At 37.3% G+C, this 25,422-nt stretch overlaps 1 protein-coding gene across 1 annotated transcript in view; it reads left to right on the top strand.

Moving 5' to 3' along the window:
* Positions 1-262: 262 nt before the first annotated feature.
* LOC139730033 (uncharacterized) overlaps positions 263-25,422 on the top strand; it is a gene marked incomplete at its 5' end in the record, with an annotated part of 40,108 nt that continues 14,948 nt past the window's right edge. Inside the window, 7 exons of the mRNA XM_071640949.1 lie at positions 263-405; positions 3,672-3,953; positions 6,720-6,773; positions 10,878-10,967; positions 17,254-17,328; positions 20,482-20,628; positions 22,270-22,344. Of these exons, the coding sequence (XP_071497050.1) occupies positions 263-405; positions 3,672-3,953; positions 6,720-6,773; positions 10,878-10,967; positions 17,254-17,328; positions 20,482-20,628; positions 22,270-22,344 (866 nt within the window). The remainder of the gene's footprint in view (positions 406-3,671; positions 3,954-6,719; positions 6,774-10,877; positions 10,968-17,253; positions 17,329-20,481; positions 20,629-22,269; positions 22,345-25,422) is intronic.

Below are 25,422 nucleotides of genomic sequence, written 5' to 3'. Positions count from 1 at the left end.
CAACAGGTTAAAGGAGCATCCAGTCCAGTTTAAGTGAAGCCTTTACTGCTCAGTTTGCAATTTTAGTAGACATTTATTTTGTCTTTTAGTAAAGATTATTTTAACAAAGGATGTACATTGTGGTTTGTCTTTCAGCAAAGTATTTGATTGATCTTTTTTTTTTTCACTGCTCCTTTGTTTTTATGGGTAGACTTTCTCTCACTCTTTCTCTGTCTGGTAGACATACTTTCACTTGTTGTTTCTCTTTGCTTTACATTTACAGCTGTCGTCGATTCGTCGCTGCGGTCACTCCGACTGCTTCTTCTTCATGGAGGTCGGGAGGCAGGCGGTGACGGGACCGGGAGAGCTGTGGATGCAGGTGGAAGACACGGTCATCGCCCAGAGCATCCACGAAGCTTCCTTAGAGTAAGTATTCCCATCCCACCTCCCCACCCCTAAGCATCCACAAAGCTGAGTAAGTACTCCCCCTCCCCCCAAATAAAAAAAAAAACAAAACAAGCAAGCAAACAAACAAACAAACAAACAAACAGCTGTGGCATAGTGGATGATGCTTTTTCTCTGAAATGAGAAGTTTTGGGTTCAAATCTAACATGCAGAGATTCCATCTCTCCCGCATTTGGCAGGAGAAAAGCAATGCGTAGTAGGAGGTTTCATTCTCTCAGCACAAGATGTGTGTATCTGTTGCAGATGGAGACATTCGAGTATGTAAAGCCAATGGAATTCCAGCGATTGGTCTTTTTTTTTTCTTTTGTCAGGATGTCTTTTCTGTTATTATCTTATCTCTCCCTTCAGGTTATACATTTTTGTGTGTGGAATATACAAAATGTGTCCACTTTACCTTTGATATGATGACCATTAAGAAGACAATGCACACTGAAAAAAAAAAAAAATAAGTGCAACAGACTCCTTATAATCCAGAAGTGCTTATCTAAGATCTGCTACAAATATCGCAAAGCAACAACAGGAAACTGCCCTTTTGCAAGCCAAGATGGCTATTAAACAGAAAGTTTTGCTAAAGATGTTGTAGTGTTGTTGCTGTCATGTTGTTTCTTGTTGTAGTCTTTTTGTGTGTGTGTTTTTTGAGCCCCCCTTTTCAACCTCGCTTGGCTGTGACCGCTTCCAATTTGTCAGAGAGGCTTGAGTGGCTCGCTGAGACCACGATCCCTCCGGGTATCAGGTTAAGTGCATGTGCGGATGATATTAGATGCGAGATGAAAAAGATAGATGGTTTGACGTGTCGACAGGAGAGGGCAGAAAAGTGAAAGATCATCCTCTTTCCCCCAAGACTGAAAGCTTCTTTGTTGTTGTTGTTTTGTTTTGTTTTTTGAGGGAGAGAATGAGACAGAGATGTAAAGGGAGAAAGAAAGAAAAAGAAAAAGAAAAGAAAAAGAAAAAAAAAGAAAAAAAGAAAAAGAGGAAGACAGAAATTCAATTCAATTCAATTCAGTTCAGTTCAGTTCAATTCAATTCAGTTCAATTCAGTTCAATTTAGTTCAGTTCAGTTCAGGTCAATTCAATTCAGTTCAATTCAATGCAACGCAATTCAATTCAGTTCAGTTCAGTTCAGTTCAATTCAATTCAATTCAATTTAATTCAGTTCAATTCAATTCAGTTTAATTCAATTCAATTCAATTCAGTTCACTTCAATTCAATTCAGTTCAGTTAAATTCAATTCAATTCAATTTAATTCAGTTCAGTTCATTTCAATTCAATTCAATTCAAATTTTATTTCATTTTAGATGAGAACATTCAGTTCAGTTCAGTTCAGTTCAATTCAATTCAATTCAATTTAATTCAGTTCAATTCAATTCAGTTTAATTCAATTCAATTCAATTCAGTTCACTTCAATTCAATTCAGTTCAGTTAAATTCAATTCAATTCAATTTAATTCAGTTCAGTTCAGTTCAATTCAATTCAATTCAATTTAATTCAGTTCAGTTCAATTCAGTTTAATTCAATTCAGTTCAGTTCAGTTCAATTCAATTCAGTTCAATTCAGTTCAATTTAGTTCAATTCAGTTCAGTTCAGTTCAGGTCAATTCAATTCAGTTCAATTCAATGCAACGCAATTCAATTCAGTTCAGTTCAGTTCAGTTCAATTCAATTCAATTCAATTTAATTCAGTTCAATTCAATTCAGTTTAATTCAATTCAATTCAATTCAGTTCACTTCAATTCAATTCATTTCAGTTAAATTCAATTCAATTCAATTTAATTCAGTTCAGTTCATTTCAGTTCAATTCAATTCAAATTTTATTTCATTTTAGATGAGAACATTGACATTTTACTTTCTTCGGTAACAGAGAATAATGTTTCATAAGCAAAGCAAAGCAAACTGAGAAGAGTACACAATAATTGTGGAACCTTATTGAAGTTATACGTTGTCATGAAAACTGAAGTGATAAAAATGGTAGCAATACGCAGTCTGCAAAAATTGGAGGGACCTTTTAAAAGACAAAGCTTGTAGAATGTGGGCTCCTCAGGTAAAGAACATAGATAGAAAAGGTAGTTGATGGACAAAGAATTAAAAGAGGTCTAGAAAAAAAAAAGTCTGGAAGCCCACTGAGAACACATACATGTAGTCTAAACAAACAGACACACATACACACATGTGAATGAATATCAAAGGAGACTGGAACAGCAATGAAACTATTAAATAAGGAAGACTAAGAGACAAGACAGAAAGGAGAAAGGATGGTATCCTGAAGTTATTCAGCCATGAATGATATCATGTTTTATACATACATTGTATATAGCAGAAAATTGAAATTTCATCATTTTTTTTCCCGACATGATGAGTGGAATATTGTCAGATGATGACATTATCAGCTCAGTTACATGCATTTTCATATGAACTGTTTCAGGACTGTTTTGCAAAAGTTAGTGAAACGTCTCGATTTGATAACTTCCCTGATTTTTACCCAGTTTTGATCAAATTTTCACTGCTGTGCTTTATAAAATTGCACTCATTTTCACACTCTCATTTCAGATTGATTTTTAACCTGTTGAAGACAAGTCCTGAGTATACTCGGGCAGGGGTCTGTGGGTAAATGCATGTTGTAGCAAAATCAGCTCGTCCTCAATGGGTTAACTGGGCTTTAATTCCTCTATATGTCTTTACACATACATGTCACTATGCTGTATAGAAAGTCACAAAATTTTCAGGGGTGTTAAGTTGCAGGATGGTGTCCTCCACCTAGTAGTTATATGTAAAACCGTGTTTATGTCATACTAATATCAGGCACTGTAATGAGGTTGTTCTCAGGTGTCATTCCCGATACTGATTGGATTTGTTGTTGTTGTTGTTTGGGCTTAATCAATGTCATGTCACCTCCTCCACATGTTCTTTGATTTTCTTGGTTTATTCCTTGCGAATTCAACCAGTATCGAGCGTGAAACAGAATGATCATATATTTTTCTGTGTGCCTTTGACATTCTAGAAATTGCCCTTTGTCTTGGCGACCATTTGTAGACTGTCTTCAAATTCTAAATGGTGACAGTTGGACAGTGAGCTGTGTTCACCCTTTGCTATGGGCTTTCCAGCCATCTTCTCAGATGGAAATGAACAAACAAACAAACCTCAAGAGGTAAATTTAACTTTACTCCTTTGCTAATAGAATTTTGTTTGCTGACCACAGTATTTTGTGTGATGTTTCTCCCTGTGTCTCCAAAGAGCGATGCGGTCGGTACGGCAACAAGAGGAGATGAGGCCACGCAGCCACAGCAGCACCATCAACTCCGGCGGGGGGACCGACCCGAAGGGCGTGTCCGGATCCGGCGGGCGTCGGCAGGCCAACACCCTGGGGCCCTCATGGCGCACGAGGTGCGACAGCATGCCGGTGCCGAACCGGCAGGGCCCCGGGCGTTCCAACTCGCGGGTACGCGTCAGCAGCGAGGGGGAGGAGGGACAACCAAGAGAGGAACACGTCATCGCCAGTAGCAGCAGTCCTGTGAGGTTTGTATAGAGGGCGCCCTTTGCAATTTTTTCCTTGGTGGCTTACTTTGAATGAGAACCTTAAGTTCAACTTAATAATGTCTTCACTTTAGCATGACTCAACAATGCATCACGTGTGAGCGAAGGATGTGAATGTTTCTCTGAAGGTTTTGCACAGTAGAAGAAGCTGTAGCTACCTGTACGTGTACATTTACACAGTTCTTTCTCTGCACCAAGTACATGTGGATTCTTCGTTGGATTAGCATTAATCTGCTCAGCTGGTACACATTTATAAGTCCCGGGGGATGTTTCATAAAGCTGTGCTTAAAGTTACGAACGACTTAAAAGCGACTGGTGATCAGTTCTTATGCTGAATTATTGAAATTCTGATAAGTATAGCACATTCAGAACATGTTCCAGTCGTTCTTAAGTGGTTCATAACTTTAAGAACAGTTTTATGAAACACTCTCCTGGGGCCCGTTCATAAAACTTGTCATCAGTGACAACTGCCACATTTCTGTGACAAATTTGCTCTCAGCCAATCAGATGCAAGGATTTCAGTAGCTTGTCACATCTATGACAACTTGTCACTGTCTGGATCCATCAGAATATATGTTGTAGATCAGAACATACTGGTGGAAAAAGGTCGATCAACTACACTATAATAGCTTCTTTGCAGGGTGACGCTTGCCTGAGAGAGAATGTCTATGGTGTCCCACAAAGCCGATCAAGCGAATGTGTCACGGGGTGTTGCAGACTTTCCAACCTTACTGACTATGGAGGAAAGAATCTGAATTTCGACCATTCCCAGCTCTTGTTTCAACACTAATTCCTTTTTTTTCTGGATAATTTTTCTATGCACTCCTATGGGAACTGCTCGTTCTTTCCTACTTTTGAGCCAAATCATCCCTTATTTTTCAGTCAGAAAGGTTGGGAGGTCTAGGTGTTGTGTGCTTAACATCAGACAGAAGAATTTTACCAAGAACTTAATCATTAAATGATTTCTTACATATGTCATAGGAAATTTTTGTGAAATTTAAATGTAGAATTGTTTTGTGTTTATCTTCATTGTGATATTCTCAATGTAGATCTCCTTGTCTGTTCTCACGTACAGAGCCAGTTTATTTTTCGTGACTTTGTACAAAAGCACAAACACACAAGATGGTAGTTGTAAGTGGGCGTACGGTGTACTGTAAAAGTGGATATTTTCGTGCTTGGTTGAGTAATAATTAATTTCACGTTTTTAATTCCGACTCGAGGCATTATGTAGCGGTACATAATAGCAAGCATGTGCTTTTTTTCTCCACACTCCTGTCTGGTCACACATTTTGCATGACAATTTCCGCACCGTGGATATTTCCACTTTTACAGTACATCATTTTTATTTTATACTCTCAAGTCACCATTACAATAGTTCTATCAATAGGTACATCCCGTTATACAGTATGTCCCCCAAAAAATTACGATCAGATTTTCACATTCTGATAACACCCAATATGATTAAACTGTCTGAATGCTATCTGTACTTCAGGATCTTAAAATATGACATCTTAGCTCTATTTTGCAGAAAACCCCATTCAATTTGGTTTAATAAGCGGTCACAGAGAAATGTGGATTTATTATAAAGCATGTCATGAGTCTGATTCTTCCAAGTTTAGCACTTGGATGCTCTTGTGTGTGAATACAATAGACGGAACTTGGAGGGAAGAGATTCCTGACATCCTCTACAAAATTCCTCATTTCTCTTTGACCACTGAAGCAAATCGAATGGGATTTTTTGTAAGATGTGGGCAATGAGTCATAGTTTCATACCTTGAATTTGTATTTAGATTGATTCACCATTTTTAAAGATATTGCGGGGCGTCCTGTTGTAATTTTTTTTTGGACATATGGTATATCATTGGACATGTCAAAATAGTGATAACTTGTTGACACATAATTTCATATGGGAGAGAATATGAACACAAACATATTCAAACAATTACTAGAATAGGCCACAGATTCTTTCTCTGGTCTTAAAGGTCCTGTTCACCTTTGGAAACAGTGATTTAAAACGTGTTCAAGATATCACTTGTGATGCATATGTGTAGGTCAGTTGTATCACAAAACATCCTACCACATAAGATTTTTGCAATAAAACCTAAAATATAAGGAGATATCACTATTTTTCTCATTAAACCATAACTGTAGACGGTTTAGTCTCGAAACACTCTTATTATAACTATTGTTTACATTTTGTATATCTAACAACACTTAACATCGATTATACTGGTTCAAATTTTCACATTGGTTGTTTCTATCCCTAACTCACATTTTAGAACTATTTTGAAGCACTAATGCTGGGTTTTTGTTTCATCTGCAAATGGTAAATTATGCCTTTAAGTAGGAAAAAATGCAACAACAACAAATAAACATAAAGATAGAAGACTAGTAATGAAAAAAAATGTGGCTAAATTATATAATGTTGCAATAGGCAAAAATAGATATAATTTGTATCATGTTAATGTCTATTCTTTAAATGTTTTATCTTTTATTTATTTATTTTTTTTTTGTACTTATATTTTTGTTGCATGTATTCAAGTCATGTTAGGCCTTTCATCTCTCATATCTAGTTAGCCTATAGATAATGGCATATTTGGGTCGTGGAGGTGATGAATTAAGCTCTTTTTTGATAATCATACCTCTACACCATTGTTCTCTTTTTGTTTCCTTTCTATTAATTTCTCCCTTTATGTTTTTTTTTTTTTCCTCCTGTACTTAACGGCTGCACAATGCAAACACTTTCAGCTCACTTATAGCTCACTGGAAGTGGTGTAGTAACTTTATCGGATCTTACGTTGGGTATGTGATCACCAGCCACTTTCACACGGTGAATTTGGTCCTATCTTGCTCTCTGTTTATTCCGTGGGAGGTTTGCATGTCGCTCTCGTGAATCTGTGTCTTATTTCAAAAGTGTGAAAGGGGGGAAGGGGGTTGGGGTGGGCTCTTTATTTCTATTGAGAAACAAAGACTCACCTAGAAGTCGGTTGGGGGATGCTGAAGCACACTTGGTTAAGTTTTACTCTGGTGTACTCATGTTTACCATGATGAAGTCTACACCATCAGAGGAGAGGCATATCGGATGATGCACAGATGCTTCGTCCAGAGGATATTTCACCAGTTCCCCAAAATACAGTGCCATGCAAAATGCCGCTGATATGTATCTATATCTCATATTAAAGCGGAGTGCGCCAAAATGTATATTTACATTTTATACTAGTGATGGTCATTGTTTGTGCTAATTGTACTGCACAATGGAAGTGGTCATACAATTTCTTTCAACACTGTATGGCCAAGCACAAAGTGGGCTGATCGTGTTTGTATTTATGTGAACTTTACTTTTATATGTTTCCTTCATTTTTCTTTTCTTTGTGGAGTTCACTGTTAATTGTCAAATGTGTATACCAGTGTACATGTAAGTTGTCAAGTGAGTTCTTATTTTTATTTTCAATGGCTGGCCTGATGATTTGTTATTACTGAGTTTTTCTTGTACTAGTGTTGTGCAGTCTTATTTTGTGTTCTTATTTTATCTATAAGGAAGCGTGACTCTTGTGAAACTTGGTCATGTGTATGAAGTATCTTTTGAGGAGGAATGATCTTTTGAGTTTAAGACTTGAACTAGTGTGTATTAAAAAAAAAAGAAGAAGAGGAGAACAAAAACAAAGAGGGTTTGGGCCAACTGCTATTATGTTAAGATTTAAATTACACTGGACAGCAAAAGAAAGTACCCACTTCTGTCAAAGGCCGCACACAAAAATTCACCCCCTACAAATAAACAATTTTTGTACACAGGTATGCTGCAATATTTATTAGTAATCACATACCCAATAACAAGTGATTATCTTTATTACAAAAAAAAAAAAAATGACATGCACAGCATCTTGGTCACTGAATCAAAAGTCACAAAATGTAACAGAATGAGCCTTACAAGTTTTACGCAGAAATCAGTGTCACAGGACGAAAAAAGCAGTCACAAACATCAATTTTCAATAATGTGTATGTCCTCCTCGTGTCTGGACACATTCTAGGCATCTCTGACACATGCTCTGGACAAGCTGTCTGGCGTAGTCCTGGGGAAGTTCTGTCCATTCCTCCTGCAGAGCTTGGATCAATGTTGGTTGTTTAAAAATGTTGTCCATTCAGTAGCCATTTTTGTGTGGTGGAAAGTGCTTTTGTGTGGGACTTTTGATTCAGTGACCAAGATGCTGTGCATGTCAAGTTCTTCTTTGTTATGAAGACATTCACTTGCTTATGTGCATGTGATTAGTAAGGGGCAGTGTAGCACACCAGTGTACAAAAATTATTTCTAGGGAGTGAATTTTTGTGTGCGGCCTTTGACAGAAGTGGGTACTTTCTTTTGCTGTCCAGTGTATTTGAAATTGTAGCTCATTTAGTGTCAACAAAATCTGAGCACAGGAACTAAAGTCTTCTTGCTTTCAAAGGGTAAATTCTCTTGTGCAAGTTTCCACCTAAAAGTACATTGTAGGTGAAAAGTTATGAGAACTAGATCTAAAGCAAAAACATAGAATGGACCAGCAAGTAATACCCCTCAACTTCTTATGTGTTACCACCAAATCTAGCTGCAATTTTATTTTGGCTTTTACAACACCCACCTCCACAAAAGAAGATTTATAAAGAAAAAAAAAAACAAGTAGCTTATCAACAGAATGATGCAGTAACATCATAGATGAGTTATAAAAAGAATTTTCAGTTGATCTTTATCATAATACATGTATAAAGGAAGGGGAGTGGAAAAAAAAGAGTAGTTTCTCAATTTTGATTTGTGCTGTAGACAAACATCTGTTGGGAACCACAAAACACATGTTTATTGAGTTCCCTACAAAATTTGATTACCTTCAAAAGTTCACATTGGTATCACAGTGTTTGGAGACACCTAGTCAATGTAAAGCATTTATTTTCAATTCTCTTCTCTGTAAACTTACAAAGGTTTCTACAGTCTTTTGTATTATATTTCCTAAAAGTGGATTGAATATGAGTCGGAACCCATTTTCTCTTTATCTAAACTACATAGTGGTGCTTCTCTGGTGTTGAGTGTGTTATGGAAGGAAAATGTACCACAAGAATAGGAGGAGAGCAAAGACACAGGACTTATAAACCTTCAAAAAAAAGTAGAACACATTGTTTAAAATTGTGGATGAGATAAAATTATGATCACATGATACAGATTGCCATTTTTAACATTTGCACAATACCATTTGGAAAGAATCTTTGGACTGAAATGGTCCCCAGTTTCTCATTACCTGATAGATATTGCTCACTGGTATAGTTATCTTCCAAGTAGTATATTTTGTTGGTAATTATCTTTCTGGTTTTTTCTTCTTCTTTTTTTAGCTCATGACCAAGAGATGTTGAAAAGGCTTAAAAGAGTATTTTTGGTTTCACAATTTCTTTCGAAAATGTTTGTATATTTGAAAAATAATTTGGCAGACACTATTCTCTCAATTTCCACATTTATTCAGCAGTTATTTGTGTGTCCTCTCTAAAACATTACAGACATTTACAATGTGTAGTTCACAAAGACAAGGCAGATTATATCTGTTTTTGTCTTTCTTTTCTTTTTCTTGCTTGTAGATATAGAGAAGGGAAAAAAAAATCCTGTGTGTTTTTTTTCTTTTTTTTTTCACAAGGTGGACATTGTCAAGATTAAACCATGGAAACATTGCAGTAAACAATGCTATTTAGCACCTTCAGTGTGTATTCAGGGATTTGGCTGTACCCTGTCATGGCTGTTGCATTGGTTCCCACTTTTATGCAATACCATTATGATTACATTTTTATTCCAAACTTGGCTTTTGATATCATGCAGCACACTTTCTACTGCATTCATGTACCAGTGCTAAGAATTTGGGTGGATACATTTATACATGTGTATGCAGTAGTGTAATATCTACAAATGTATGTCGTACTACAACATGGCATGTGCCTAGTACAACTGTACTTGAAAAGGGACGTAGCTAGAGTTTGTACGCTGTAAAGTAAAAGTAATTTAAGAAAAAAAAAATCAGACTCTGTGTATTAAGAATATGCGACAATGCATCACAAAACCAGTAAAAAGTTGCCAGACGCAGATTTGTGTAGTTAGGGGCAGATTCTGTAGGAGCAGAGCCTTCAAAATGACAAATATCTCGATACAAATGACTTCCCTTAATAATTAAAATAAAGTACACCCTCTGGAAAAGTGTTAACTGAGAAAAGAAGCTTTGAAATTTAGGGTCTTTTTATTGACTGCTTTATTTGGAAATCTCACCCATCGGTGCTCTGTGCATTGAGTGAGACACACGATCACACATGCACACACACAAAGCCAAGATATAAAAATTGATAGTAGCCACTATGAAGGGATTATCGGATCAAGCTTCAATTTTGCACACTCTTATAGGTACTTGTATATTGTACTCCTGGCTAATACCAACTTTCAATGCAATAGCTTCATCCTTCCATAATTTATTAGAGTTGAAAGTGAAGAGTGTGCAAAGGATTTTAAAGAAAGGAAATTATTACTGTAAAGGAACCTCTGGAGACATTCCTAATCACAGAAAAAAAAAAGCGTTCTTTAAAACTGCAAAAAAGAAAAGTAAAAGAAAAAAAATCATTTCATTTTATGATATCAAACATTTGATATATCTTGAAGAAAATTGATCCTTCAGAAAATATAAAAGTCTAAACATTTATAAGGTTGACACGTTTCACAAATTTTGAGCCCTCACATACATGAGATTCGGGTCATGCAACTTTTTGGTGGTTTTGTGATGCAGGGTCATATGTTTTAGTGTATCAGTGTATATTGCTCAAGGACACACAGGTGGTCCTCTGGTTCTGATGATTAATATGCATGACCATGTGACCATCTTTCCTCCACTCACATTGCTGCGTTCGTGGGGCCAGTAATCTAACCAACTCCTTTATGAGACCACGGACATGCAGTGAAGGGGGAGGCGGCATGGGACATTCCACTGTTCCACGGGGGAGATCAAGGTACCCCCCTCTCCTGAATGCCCCTCTGTCTCTACCCCCTCTCTCGCTCCCCACCCTTCCCCCATCATATAAATGTTCCCGCTCTGCCTTTGATACAGCTGTAGTTTTAATAGATGGTGTTTCTTTTCTGTGAAGTTATTGTACGGTTGTTTTTTCTGTGTCTGGTGAATATTAAGTCCTGGTAGTTTTTATACAGAGTGTTGTCATTTGGGATCAAGTATTTTTTGTACACCATAGCTTGAAGATATTGAACTTCTTCTGGATATTGTTGTCTGTTGTGTGTAAAGTACATCATATCATTCTATAATTATGCATTTTCCTGCGAGATGGCAAATTTTCATGGCTCTTGTGTTTCTCCTCTACATATCAACATCATTCTGCTACAAATCTCACTGCGAATAGTGGCTTTAGATGTACGCTCTGAAGATTGGTTTCCTGATTACAATTTCACTTCAATCCCTACCCTAAAATAGAAATGCTTTGAATCTTCCCCACCCCCCCCCCAATTTTAATTTTAGAAGTTTAAATAATCTCCCATCTCAATATGGCCTCTTCTCTGCTTTTCTGCTGTTGTGCTTGCATGTTGGCTGTAAAAAGCTTTAAGTCAGCAGTGGTTTTTATGAAGTGTCAAATTGTAATCCATTAATTCCCAGTTTTGGTGATATGCCACTTCCCTGCAACCATATACTGAATATAATATACCACTAAGCTGTCCATGATTCCCATTCTTTGCCTGTTATGTCGTGTAGAGCTTGTCATTGTATCTGGTGATATAGAGAAGCCTCCATGCGTATAGTGTGTGCCAATGGCTGCACACTACATTGTACATCAAAGCCGCAGTCACATGTACGAAATAGTGGGATAACAATCACATTTTATACCTGAACATTTATTGGAAGCGTTTACATGGACGCGAAACAGGCAAAATAGCGGGATGACGATCACAATCAAATCTCAAGATTTTTTGCAAGCATTCACACGGACAGAGAAAATCCTGCTAATTGCGTATCGCGGCAATGTGCCAAGGAATCTACGCATGCATGAAATCTGCTAAACTGGTACACACAGTGTGCTTCATTGCATGATGCGCTTCTTTTTGCCCTTTTGTTCTTGCGCGTCACAGTGGAGTGGTACAGGCACTGTCGTTGTGGTGCACACGCTGTTGTGATGCGCGCTTTGAATGATGGGATATAAAATCTTTTGATTAGTTGCTCCAGCATTCACACGGTCCCGGCAGAGCAGATGATGATTCAGAAATAAGCGCGAAATTTCATTGGATTTACACTGTGATGCTGATTTAGTGGTCAAAATTCTTGAGATTTCAGTTGTGATGCAAATCTCAAGATTTGTGTCCCGCTAATTCGCCTACGTGAGAATCCCACTCATAATGCTACTTAGCATTTGTTTTTGTCTCATGCTCTTCCATCTTGCCGCCAGCTATCCATATGTGTGCACCAAATGGCAATGGTATCTCAAACAAAATATTTGTTTATTCGTGCTCTACTTTCGGGACATTTTTTTTCTTTTTTATTGCAAAGTTGTTTAACATGTTTCCATTTTTAGATCTGTCTAAACCAGGTATCTTTTTCTTTTAATGCAACTGTTTTCAAAGCATATCATGCAGATTTTCATTGAAATTGCTAAAATGAAGTTACAGCTGTAGGAAAGTTTAGGATGGCGAATAAGTGATTGTATTGCTGAAAAAAAAATTGTTTGAATGTGTCTTTTTTCATAGATTTTTTTTTTTTTTTGTTTTAGAGGGACACAGTTCAACATAACAACAAACAGTGAAGAGCTGAGCGGAATAAGTTGATGTGGAACTGTTAACGGGGAAGCTTATATTGAAGCAGAAATACTGATATTCTCTCAGAGCTACATGATTCTTCCAACAAATGTGTAATGATACTGGGTCAGACTTGATTTTTCTGGTTATACAAGTGTATATAATCTTGTGGGATATACAGGGTTGAGAGGTTGAGAGTTAATTCTCGTCACTAATTGCCCCAGCCTTTTCTGAGTTCATTGAAAGAACATCATTTTACCCTCGTTGGTTTTTATCAGGGTTTCACAGTAAAATTCAATCAACTGGTACAATGGTATGTAGAAACTATGGAAGGCCAAAGTGGTATGCACTGTAGAGATTTGGTAATAAATGGAGACACAGCAGCCAAAACCATGCTGTTAGATGTTCTGACACTTTTGCTTCCCTGCTCCCAACATATCTCTTCCTCATTTTTTTTTTTTCATTGCAGTGTGTTTCATTCTCTTCATTTTGCTTTTTGTAATTTTTCCTGTAGTTTATTGTTCATTTAATTTCTATTCTAACTCTTTCTTCTTCTCCCCATATTTCTTTTTTTCCTGCTGTTCTTCTACTTTTATTTTCCTCTGTTTTAATGATGCTTTTCATCATATTAAAGCTGCATTAATTCAGTGCTAAATGCAAGACATTATGTAGAAAAAACAGCAACAGTCATTTCTGACATTCTTTGGAAATTTTTTTTCATCAGCTTAAAATTGCCTATAGAAGAGCTTTAAAGTGTGAAGCCATTTCATGTGCAAAACCCCCAACCTCCCAGCTAAATCTCTGCTCTCTGTAAACCGCCAAAATGTTTGCATTCTAATTCCTGAAAATACTCTTCTTACTACATTCTCTCTTTTTAATTTATCTGTCGTATAAATCTCTCTTTCTCTCTGTTTTAAAGCGTTTTTGCCTGAAAAACATAAACATGCTTTAAAAGTCAGTAATGCAAATTTACTTTGATTGGTCATTCCTGTATGCATGCCACCTTAATAGCATACAATGTTGATACACTCATATTCAACTTTGTGTTTATGGTTCTTCTCAAATGTCAAATTATGATATTGTTTGTATTGCGAAAGTTTTCATCGTGAAATATTGTTCAACCAGTTATCCATGTCGTTGTATTTAGTATCAAAACTAAATTAGGCTCTAGCGAGGTTTAGTTTGTTGGGATGTCTTGTGTAGGGAATATGAGCGTGTAGAGCACAGTGACATGACATTTGCTCTTGCGACAGCTGCTCTGACTCGCAGTCTTATTTTCTCCAAGGACTTTTTGGGGTTAGGGTTAGGATTGCGATAGGGTTTTAGGTTTAGTTTGATGTCAGGACTAGGATTAGGGTTTATAGGGTTATGGTTGTGGTTAGAATTCTTTATTTTTGGCTTAGTGTGCATATATTGCATGGCTTAGTGTGCATATATTGCGTGGAAGCTATTATTGCAGGAGCAGATGCCATGGAACCATAGTAAGCAAATAATCAACGTTGGTGAAGGTGATGGGACAAACTATCACTTCCGAGGCGATCTGGATGTAGCTGTCTTTCCAAAGCACAGCTGAGGAAAGATGGCGTACACATTCAGATCGCCGAGGAAGTGATAGTTTGTCTCATTGCCTGAAACTAAAAGTTGATTATTTGCTTTATATTCCACATATAGGGTCCTAAAAATTCCCATTTTATTCCACATCTGAAACCGTTTTAGCTGTCTTTAGGTATCCTTAGGGCTTAGGCTACGTGTGCGCGTAGATGACAAAACAATGAATTTGCTGCACACACCGCGCGGCACTGAAGTGAAAGTGCGTTGCACTGTGTACTATCAAGTGACCTAGTTCTTCTCAGGTGATGTGATGGGCAAAACTACGCTTTATTACGTGATCAGCTCTTGACCAATCCTATAGCAAGATTGTTAGTATGTGGAATATAATGCACATTATCTTCTACCGTTGTGCTTTGCAAATGAACTCTCCATTGCAGTGGAAACAGGAATTTGATAGATGGACCACATTCTGAAATGCCTAGGAAATGATATGAAATCTCCTTTCGTTGATCTCCCTTTTCTTTTTATGGTTATTATGGTGAATGTAAGAAGAGAGCATCATTTTGTAAAGCAATCAGTGATGAGAAGTAAAATGCATAGTTTTAGCATTGCAAAGTGAAAGGGTGTGTGTATGTATTCCTGTGTTGATACATGTTCTGTTGTTGTAGTTTTGATATTCCCTTCTTGTTCTTGCATGGATATAAAATGTATCATGTTGTCAAGCACATACACATTACATACAAATGCACACACAAGACACAACACACACAGTTTATACGTACCGTGTACATCACCTGCACATGCACAACTGTGTACTGCTATATGTACAGAATATTGGCAAGGCAAATGGAGACAGTGGACTCCCATTATAACGAAGTCCTCGGGACCGGCAGTTTTCTTTTGTTACATCGAAATTTCATTAGAACGGGAAAAAAATTAAAAAAAATAAAAACACATAGAGTAGATGATGTTGCGACCTGAATTTTTACTTCGTTGTATTACACCGGAATTTCGTTATAACCATATTCGTTATAATGGGAGTGCACTGCACCATAAGTTGCACTTTGATGATCTCCTCAAGGTTTTGTCTGTTTGTGGTAGAATTTTCTTTGAGTTTGTATACATTTTAGTTGTGTCTGTAAGAAGTGTGCAGGCGGGGGGGGGGGGGGGGGGGAATGGAGTGGTTACCACAGTCTATCTGCAGCATGAAAGTTCTTGCACTTTAATACTTTCTTCTTCTTCTTTTTTTTTTTACTTCAGTGCTCGACTATGTATTGATTTTCGTAGCCTTTCGGTGGTTGTGTGATTTTGAACTCGACATGTTGTTGATGTATTGGGTTGTTTTATCAGATTATTTGTCTCCTCTCCTTTAGTGCATGATTTAAAGTCTTGATAGTACTCTCTTTTTTTTGTAGATTTTGCATATTGCATAATTATTCTTGGTTTATCTTCTTGCATGTCAGTATGAATGGACAAGATTTTTGTTTTGTTTTTGTAGCAGGGAGAAAGATGGTCTTGGTATAAAAAAAAGAGGGCCAGTTGTCCTAGCCACGCCTTTCAACCTTTGACCCCTTAGAAGATTTTATGCATGTGTCATTTTGTGTCTTTATACAAAAACTTGTTTAGTAGTGTGGGTGTGACATATTTGGTGTACCCATGTTCACACTACTGTACTTGCCGCAGTGTGGTCTGCGTATACTCAATGAATTCATTGAATGATAAATGCGTTAACAGTGTGTACAAACTGAAAAAAAAAAAAACACTGTTTTCCCTGCACCATTACTTTGTTTCCAACCCCATGGTATCGCTCTGCACATAAAACATACTGTCACTGTCTCCACACTGGCTAACGTGAATAAATGTCATCCAGTAATCACAGTGTAATATGACACAGTGCTGCACAATATTACAGTGTACATCTTCATCTACGTTGTATACTATGCTGTGCCACACTGAACAAAAGAGAAAAACATCTCCATATTGTTTTACTGTAAAATCTTCACATTGCAGTTGTATTAGAATACACCCGGTAAAGAGGGTACAGGATTTTCAGTGTTACCACAGTGTATGTATTTTACTGTCGTAAAGAGCATATGATGCTGTGAAAACCATGTTGGTACACACTTTGGACATTCCCTCTTCTTTCTGGTAGAATGGGAAAACCGTGCAGGTTTAAGGATAATTTTTTTTTACTTGTTTCATTGTTTTTTTTTTTTGGTTTGTTTTCTAGTTGACCAAAGCATACAATGAACTCACCTCATGTAGACTACTGCAATGCACATTTCATCCCACTATCAAAAAAGATTTTTATACCCCATTCAGTATACTTTCAATGATATTTGCAGTACCATTTATGCGTGCAGTCATGAAATTCATATCCGATTCCAAACATTCACTTGCAGTTGTGCGACTATATAATTAAACTTGAACTCCTCCATTTATGAATTCACTCATTTCTATCTTATCATATCTTCCATCTTCCAGCTTATCGCACTTTATTCAAAAAGTGCATAGTATTTGAGTGCATGATGCTTCATTTCAACCTCAATTCGCTGCTGAGTAAAAGTAATACTCAACATTTTTGAAGATTTTGAAGTATGGTCTCTGTCAGAAAGTACAAAATAATACCTTTTAAATGATATATTGGTCACTGCATATAAAGGTAAATTGTTGAAGTTATGGTCAAAAGAAGCACAAATTTTCTTATTATTCCCTTTATTTTTCTTGACCTTTAATCGCAAATATCTCCATTTGGCAAATATGGACTTATCCTTTTTTGCGAACAAACTCTTCATATATTTGTGACTATTGTACATTGTTGTTTTTTAAACAGTCATACGTGTACATGTAGTATATATGTGTCATGACATGACATTCATTACTGTACTATGAGTGATCTGTTGTTTTCATGACTCCATATCCATTATCTGTACGTGTCCATTTTCTGTGCAGTCTGCTCAAGTTTGGTAACAAGCTGCGTCCCAGGACCTCGAGTGAGGGTGAGAAGGGGCTAAAAGCTCCCGACAGGTAAGTACTGTGTCATGATGCTCTCACACTAAGGAGCTTTGGATTTGCGACGTGAACATTAAAGTTAAAGACGATTGCATTGGCCGTTCTCCTCTCTCCCTGCGTTATGTTGCAAAGTAGCTTTAGATTATGCGAAGACGCAACGTATAAAAACTGAAATGGTGCCCCCATATGATCAGTGCATCAAATAGCTCTCTGCATCATGAATTGAGCAGATGCAAAAATAGCCCAGGGCCCCGTTTTATGAAAAGATATTATATCGATGATAAATTTCCTTACTACACAGGCTGCCATAGACTTATCATAGAAATTAACTAATATAATCAATTATAACTCTTCATAAAACAGGGCCCAGAATGCACAGTGAAAACTCAAGACGACACAAGATATACAACCACATATGTGACCGTGCATCACAAAACGAACAAAAAGTCGCACACACTGATTTTGCGTGAGGACTGAAAATAAGTGAAATGGGTCAACCTTGCCGATCTTAACTTTTTCATATTTACTGAAAGGGCAAGTCTTCTTTTACATTATGCTAAAATTTGGGATCATAAAACAGACGGGAAAGTGTGTTTTTAGCAGTTTATCTCAAGCATTTTTGGTAGAATAGTGTGATTAAGTTTGCCTTTAGAGTCCCTTTTGCATTTCTAAAAAACCTTGTACACACGCTTCACTTTTAACTCTAATAAATTTTGAATGGATAGTGCTACTACTTTGAAGGTTAGCATTATTTATGGACAGAATGTGTTAATGAGGCATGCTTAATTCTAGTTTAATCTGATAATCCCTTCATTGTTGTTACTCAGGTGGTTTTACTTCCTGCTTTTTTACCCCATTCATCGCACAGCCAGCACGGTTTGGTAAAGATTAAGCGCTTGAATAGACACTGTACTTCAGAGCCTCTTTTCTCAGTTCACACTTTTCCTGAGTTTGTGCTTTCTTTCTAATATTAAGATAGGGTAGGAGAGTCCATTTGATTTGAGTTATACATCATTTTAAAGCTTAAAGTCTGCTCTTTCAGAACATGGTCTTAACTAAAAATTCATGTCTGGCGACTTTTTGTTTGTTTTGTGGTGCAGGGTCACATATGTACATGTAAATACAGTGTACACTGTACATTGATATTGATGAGCTATTTTGCACATGCGCAGAACAGGTTTTTCCTCTGAACATTCACGTCGCAAAAATCTAAAGCTCCCTACTCACCTTGATGTGAAACGCATAAACCTCAGGGGTGAAACATGGGCTAAACTTGTATTTCACAAACTCTCAACTCATTTGGCATTTTTACACATCCCCTTGCCATACTGTACATGTATGTGCTATCTTACCAAATAATCCTCACATCTTGTGTTTTTACATGTTGATGTTCAACTATTAGCATTGTTGAAAGGGAATTCAAAATAGAACGTCGTTATTACATGCATTTCCCTTAGACTCATGCCCAAGTATACTCGGGACTCAACGCGTGGAATGAAGCAAGCATTGCGGGAATCTTTGGCAATGTTTCATCAAACTCAAACTCTTAAAAGGGAATGGCTACAAATGTAGTGACTGATCAGTGGAAATCAGTGGGAATTCTGGGGGAAGATTGTTCCAATTCTTGTGGGATTCATTTAAGAGTGCTTGTGTGAAAAGTATTTGCTTCAGAACAGTCTCATATTAAAGTAATGTCCAGTTTGATACCCCGTCACTCTACAGACATGCTAACCTGGAAACACTAAACTGCACATTACTTGAATATGAGACCATTCTGAAGCAAACAATTTTTACACAATAGATATATAATGTACTCTTAAATGAATCCCACAAGGATTGGAACAATCATCCCCCAGCATTCCTACTGATTCCCACTGATCAGTTACTAGCCATCCCCTTTAAACAATTCAATTCATTTCTTTACAGAAATAACCAGCCATTGAGAATTAGGGATCATACAATTATAAAATTGGTCAACTTCATAGTTTTGAATCCTTTGAACTGAAATTATACATTGTACATGTAGGCTGGACGAACCATTGTCACTGTGAAAAAAAAAGGCCATTGCAATCACCAAAACCAGTCACTCAGTGTCAGTCAATATCACTGCCCAGTTTACTGCTTTGTGCTGAAAATTAGTCACAATCTTCATAATGAATCACTTCATTGTTATACTACGAACATTATCTGTCCCTCATTCCGGACTGCCCATTTTACCATGTGTACAATAATTGCTCGTTTTCCGCGACGTCGATCGTCCGGGAGTTGAACATGACGTGGCGGCCATGTGTTATCCTCTTGATGACATATCCATTCACTATAATACTCATCTCATGTGCGAGTCGCCAAGAAGCGAGACAAAACAGGCACTATTCATATTCATTGAGGGAAATGCAATGTATTCTATTACAGTACTTTAAAGGGACTGTACATTAATGGTTGAGGTGAGGATTCAGGTGTATAACATTCTTAAGTGAGATAATGAGAAACCGCTTATGAAATATGAAATAGCATGTAATTTCAAGAAGGATTCAACGTTTGTGGTTTTCAAATGGCTGAGATATCCCAAAAAGTGATAATAATAAAAGGCGACAGGCCACGCCTTTTATTAGGATCTCTTTGTTCCACCTTGTTTTTGGATATCTCAGCCATTTCAAAACCGATTTTCATCAAATAAACTTTTGACTCCCATTTGAATTGCATGCTCTTTGACAGCTCATAGAGTGGTTTCTGAATATCTCACAAAACGTTAAAAGCTAAATCCTCACCTCAACCAGAACTGTACAGTGCCTTTAAACTCACATTTTATGCATTTTCAAAATTCACCTGTGCACAGTCATGGTCAACATTGTTTGAGTTTACTTCATGGTTTGTGCAGAGGCAAACAATGAAAGAGGAGTCATGTTTTTGTTCCATCTCCATGATACCACCTGGCACAATCCCAGTATTGGGCTCGGAGGACCAGCTGGTATTGGGATTACGTCCCCTGGGTTCAAGGTGGTTGTTCAGTCAGGGGATGCATCAGTGGAAATCATTACTTACAGCTAATCAATGTAGTGGTACGATGTGCATCTCCTTCCCCCCCCCCCCCCCCCCCTTGCTGTTTGTTTCTCTTTCATGCACTCACGCTACTTTCTCTTTGGTTGTCTTCCATCCGTCCGTCTGCAGCCCGACCAAGACCCGTGGCCGGTTCTCGGTGCCGGCCCTGAGCCCACGAAGCAGCATGGGCGGGGGCCCCATCCGACCCCTCAGCGTGCACCGCATGGCGGCCCCGCCCATGTCCAACTCCCCTCCCATACCAAACAGTCCCCTCAGGTAAAAACAGCTTCAGGATCATACTGTACTAGAGCTTTTAAAGTGATTGCCAGTGTAGGTTAACACTGCGGCATTAGCTAAGCTCCATCATCCTGTTTAAAGATAATAAAAAGTTTTGGTACCTCAAAAGTTTCCTTGAATTTCCTTGTCTTAGTTTGTGTTTCAGGTTAAAGTACCTTTCATATCACTAACACTGTGAGACTTACTCACCCCAAAGTGCTCTCATGTCTTAGTAATCATGCAATTAACTGCGACCAGCAGTCCCATACGCATAGCGTAATCGGGCTTCGCATTGTCGCATTCAGGATCATGACAGATTTAGTATCGCAGCATAAATGTCAACTTAAAATCCCAAAAATTCTTCAATTTGAAGACTTACCAATTAAGGTGAAGTATTGAAAACAGGCTTCGGGCAACGTTTGGTTCTGCCTATAGTCCCTTTCTGTTCGAATTGATGACTGAATGTGACTCGGTCGAGAGGACCTTGGGAGAGCTCTACATACACTGAATACTACAGCCAGTGCATGCGAACACATCACATGCGCACAAATTTCAAATCCATCAACAGATAAGATGTTTGTGTGCGCATGTGCTGGCCATAGTAGTCAGTGTATGTAGCTCTCCCAAGGTCCTCTCGACCGTGTCACATTCAGTCATCAATTCGAAAAGAAAGGGACTATTGGCAGAACCAAACGTTGTTTGAAGCCTGTTTTCAATACTTCAACTTAATTGGTAAGTCTTCAAATCGAAGAAATTTTTGGATTTTAAGTTGACATTTACCCGCGATACTAATTCTGTCATGATCCTGAATGCTACAATGCGAAGCCCCATTACGCTCTGCGTATGGGGCTGCTGGTCGCAGTTAGCTATGCGTACAATGGGCTGCACGCTGCTGGTCGCAGTCAGTGGTTTCGTACAATATTTATCGACGCCGTACGGCGACGGCTCTGGTACGAAACCATTATTGGATGATTACTACGACATGAGAGCACTTTGGGGCGTCGCCGCGAGTAATTCTCACAGACAACGTACTTTAACGTGAAACACAAACCAAGACAAGGAAATTCAGGGAAACTTTTGAGGTACCAAAACTTTTTATTATCTTTAATTGCTATTTTTTGTGTTTTTATTATTAGAATTGATAAGTTTGATCATTGATCTCATCATGATTACAATGTATGTTGATAGTGATGATGATAATTATCCATTTATTGTAGTTATAATTATGCTTTACAGGCTCCTTCCCCACCCTGTGTTAATGAAGTTGCCGTTCGTGTATAAATGATGGGGATTCATTTTGGAAATGGTTGTTTGGCAAGTGAATTTAACCCGTTGAGGACGGACTGATTTTGTTACAACATGCATTCCCCATAGACACCCGCCCGAGTGTACACGGGACTGGTCCTCAAGGGATGAGTATGAGATGAAAGAATATTGTAATGATGAGAAGATTTAGCTTGTTCCTGTTATTAGGATGAAGGGGTAAGAAATCTTTGTGAATGAAGTTGGTACTGTACTACAACCTTGTCTGTGTTTAGGGTGAAGTTGCATTGCAGTGTACAATGTGTATTAAAGTCAAGGACTTTGATATACACGTGTACTTGTCATCATATTTGATAACTTGTCGTCGTTGTCTTGCAGTGAAAGTCCTCAAGGCTACGTGGATGAGAGGTACACCCCCGATGCTCATTTACCAGAGGACCACTACTACTCCAGGTATTCCACCATAGGTCCTTCTCAATCAAAGAAGGAAAATTTCAGGTGTAGTCACGGGGTAACACAGCAAATCTAAAGAAAGCAGTCTTGAGGGGCAGATGATTTCGAGAAAAGCGATCATTCCATGTTTCCATCATTGCTACTGTATGCATGACACCTCACAACCTCTTGAAATTACGGACTTAGAATATTCCAATGACTCTAACTTTAATACTGAACTTGCTGATGCTCATTTTTGTTCAAAAGAACTGACACAGATACACTATATACTGGGGCAATTCCGTATGGGAAGGGCAAAAACAGCAAAATTCAAAGTTAAGTAAATGCTCAGAAATTTCAGTTTCCCGTACAGATGGATTGTTGTATTTACGGAAACAAAAAACCCTTTTCCAATAACTTTCCTCGTTTTTGTTGTACACACTTTTAAAGTTGGAAGACTATTTATTGTATTTATCTAAAATTTTACAATATTAAATGAAAATTTAAAATGAAACAACTTAAATATCTCTCTGCTTTATCCATACTTCAACATCTTTCTTCCTATGCTTCAACAATCACATGTAATGAAGCATTCAGTCACTCTCATTATGATATTTTTTGGAGAAAGTTTCAAAATCTACTGACAAATTGACGTAATTCCGTTACCATAAAATTGAAAAAAGTTTTCTCCTGAACAAACTAATCACTGATTTTTTCTCCCCATGTAAATTTTTTCTCTACATGTGACTCCCTGAAAAGTCACAAAACATTTTGTGAAATATCTCCTTCAGTTCTTCTGTAATTGTGGTAACGGAATTACATGGTAACGGAATTACACGCACATCTAATATGGAAGAGAATGACATATCCTACTTTCGTGCCAATATGTATGTGAATTGTTCATGAAATAGCTTCAGGGCATTATTATTGAGCTTAACAGTGTTAGTGATTGGCAGTAAAGGAGTGAAACTGTGTGGTATGATACACTGACATGACTCGGCATACAGTGTAGCTGGATGCCTCTGACAGTGAGTCCTGACATCAGGGTACACGCTTGACAAGACTTCTTGTGCTGAAAGTCTCCTCCCTTCTTTCACCTTTTCTCATGTACAAGAACTACATGTGTACATGGAGACTGTGCTAACTGATAACTTTATAAGGTTTGCTACAGATACTCATTCTCAAATGTTCAAAATCATACTGAATTCTGAGATATCAATGTATATTTTCTTGCTAAAAAGTCTCATGGTTTCATACAAAATCTACAAGTATAGTGATGAGGGACTATTGAATGGGTATGATGCAGCATAAATTGAACAAAGGTTACAAAGAAGAGGAAGGACAAAATTTCTTTAAAAGGAAAAGAGAGCACTGCTACTGACAGAGAGAAATGAACAGGATAATTTTTGTGAGCAAAGATCAAGAATTTAAGAGAAGGATCATACACAATGTGATAGAAGTCATTACTTGACACAGGATGCCCACTGAATGTGACACCTTTGATCTTTCTGTATGCTAAAGGCTTTATTATCACCAAGTCGATAGTCTGACCTTTTATTGAACATGTCCTGTTTTCATCCTCAAGTCCTTTATCTTTAATGGTAAGTGTATGACTATGACCTTCTTTCATCTGTTTCTTATTCTTCCACTATTTTGATTTTCATGCCCATTTGATACAGAGCATCTGCTACCCTTTGAAATTTTTTCTTTAATCCTTTCTTGTTCGAAGGAATAAAGACAAAAACACCATTTGTGATGAACATTTACCCAGTCAGTAATTGTGATACAGCTCTAAAATGTAACATTGAGGCCTAGACTTTCCCATCCTAAGAAGATTTTAAATATTAAAGTCAATGGGCTTCTACTTCTACCTTTACTCTTCATGTTACCATTTGCTGTACAATCCAGTTTCCTTTCATACAAGTGCCATTACAGTGTATTTTATAATTTGCTTTCAGGCAGTCAAAATACAACTTACTGCAAAAGAGAAGATGCACACTTCTTGTGAGTAAATTTATGGCAACACTCAGGATGAGAACATAGACAAAGTCAAAGAAGAAAGACAGAGACAGGAAACTTGTAGGAAATTTATAGGCCTGGTCATGATTATTTTTCTGAAGATGTCATTTGGAAATTTTGTGTGGTCAGAAGTAAATACTAACATTATTCACAGGTTGATTAATCAAACTCTAACACAGTGAGCTGCAGATGGATAAAAGAGGCCCTCTTACCTTTCTATGAAATACATTGTAACAGAATTTGGTGGACTCTAATGGTTGTAAAAGTTGTAGTTTGTTAAAGTTATTTTGCTGTTTTCTATTTCCTTTTAGTTTAATTCATTTTATTTTGGTGGGCTTAAGTAGGACTTACACTGTAAGGGAATTATCAAATTATGCACAGGGGGCAACTTCAGCTATTAGTAAAATGTCACAAGTTTTTAGTGATTAATATGTGCCACAACATATAGATAATAATGATTAAGCACTGGTGCAGTACCATAATCATATAAGAAAATTTTCTTTTCTATTTATGATTGAATTGTAATTTGTTATATTTGTCATTGAACCACAACTGCATCTTTTCACTTAACAAATTAAAAGTTTCAAGCTTCTTTAGTGTTCATCCTTAATATTAAACATTGTGTTCAATGATGGGGCTGCACACTGTGCTCTTGCACTGTAAATTGGCACTTTATGATTTAGATTTGAATTCAGTGTCAATTCGGACAGTTTTTTATTATTTTCTTATGCATGTGCACATAATATATATGTACAATACTTGTAAGTAATTCACACATATTGTCAATTATTGGCATATTTAGGAAGAAGAAAACAGAGAAATCTGTCTTGCATGATATCAACAAAAGAAATACAAGAAAATTTGAGTATTGTTGACTGGATTTATAGAATTGTACTTGTGTAGGGCTATTCTAGCGTAATTCCGTTACCATGTGTCTTAGATGTCATTTACCTGCAGAGTGTGAAATTCTTAACTTGAAAGTAGACAAATTTTGATGGATGTGGTACTTAGAAGTTATGCGATCTTGATTGACATAGTAACGACTTCAAATCACGGTCGTTAGCCTGATTATTTTATGTT

Source organism: Diadema antillarum, unplaced genomic scaffold (genome assembly GCF_040938485.1).
Source record: "Diadema antillarum isolate AM-2024a unplaced genomic scaffold, OU_Dant_1.0 seq00000286_RagTag, whole genome shotgun sequence".
Taxonomy (NCBI): domain Eukaryota; kingdom Metazoa; phylum Echinodermata; class Echinoidea; order Diadematoida; family Diadematidae; genus Diadema; species Diadema antillarum.
This window is presented reverse-complemented; position numbering and strand designations above follow the sequence as displayed.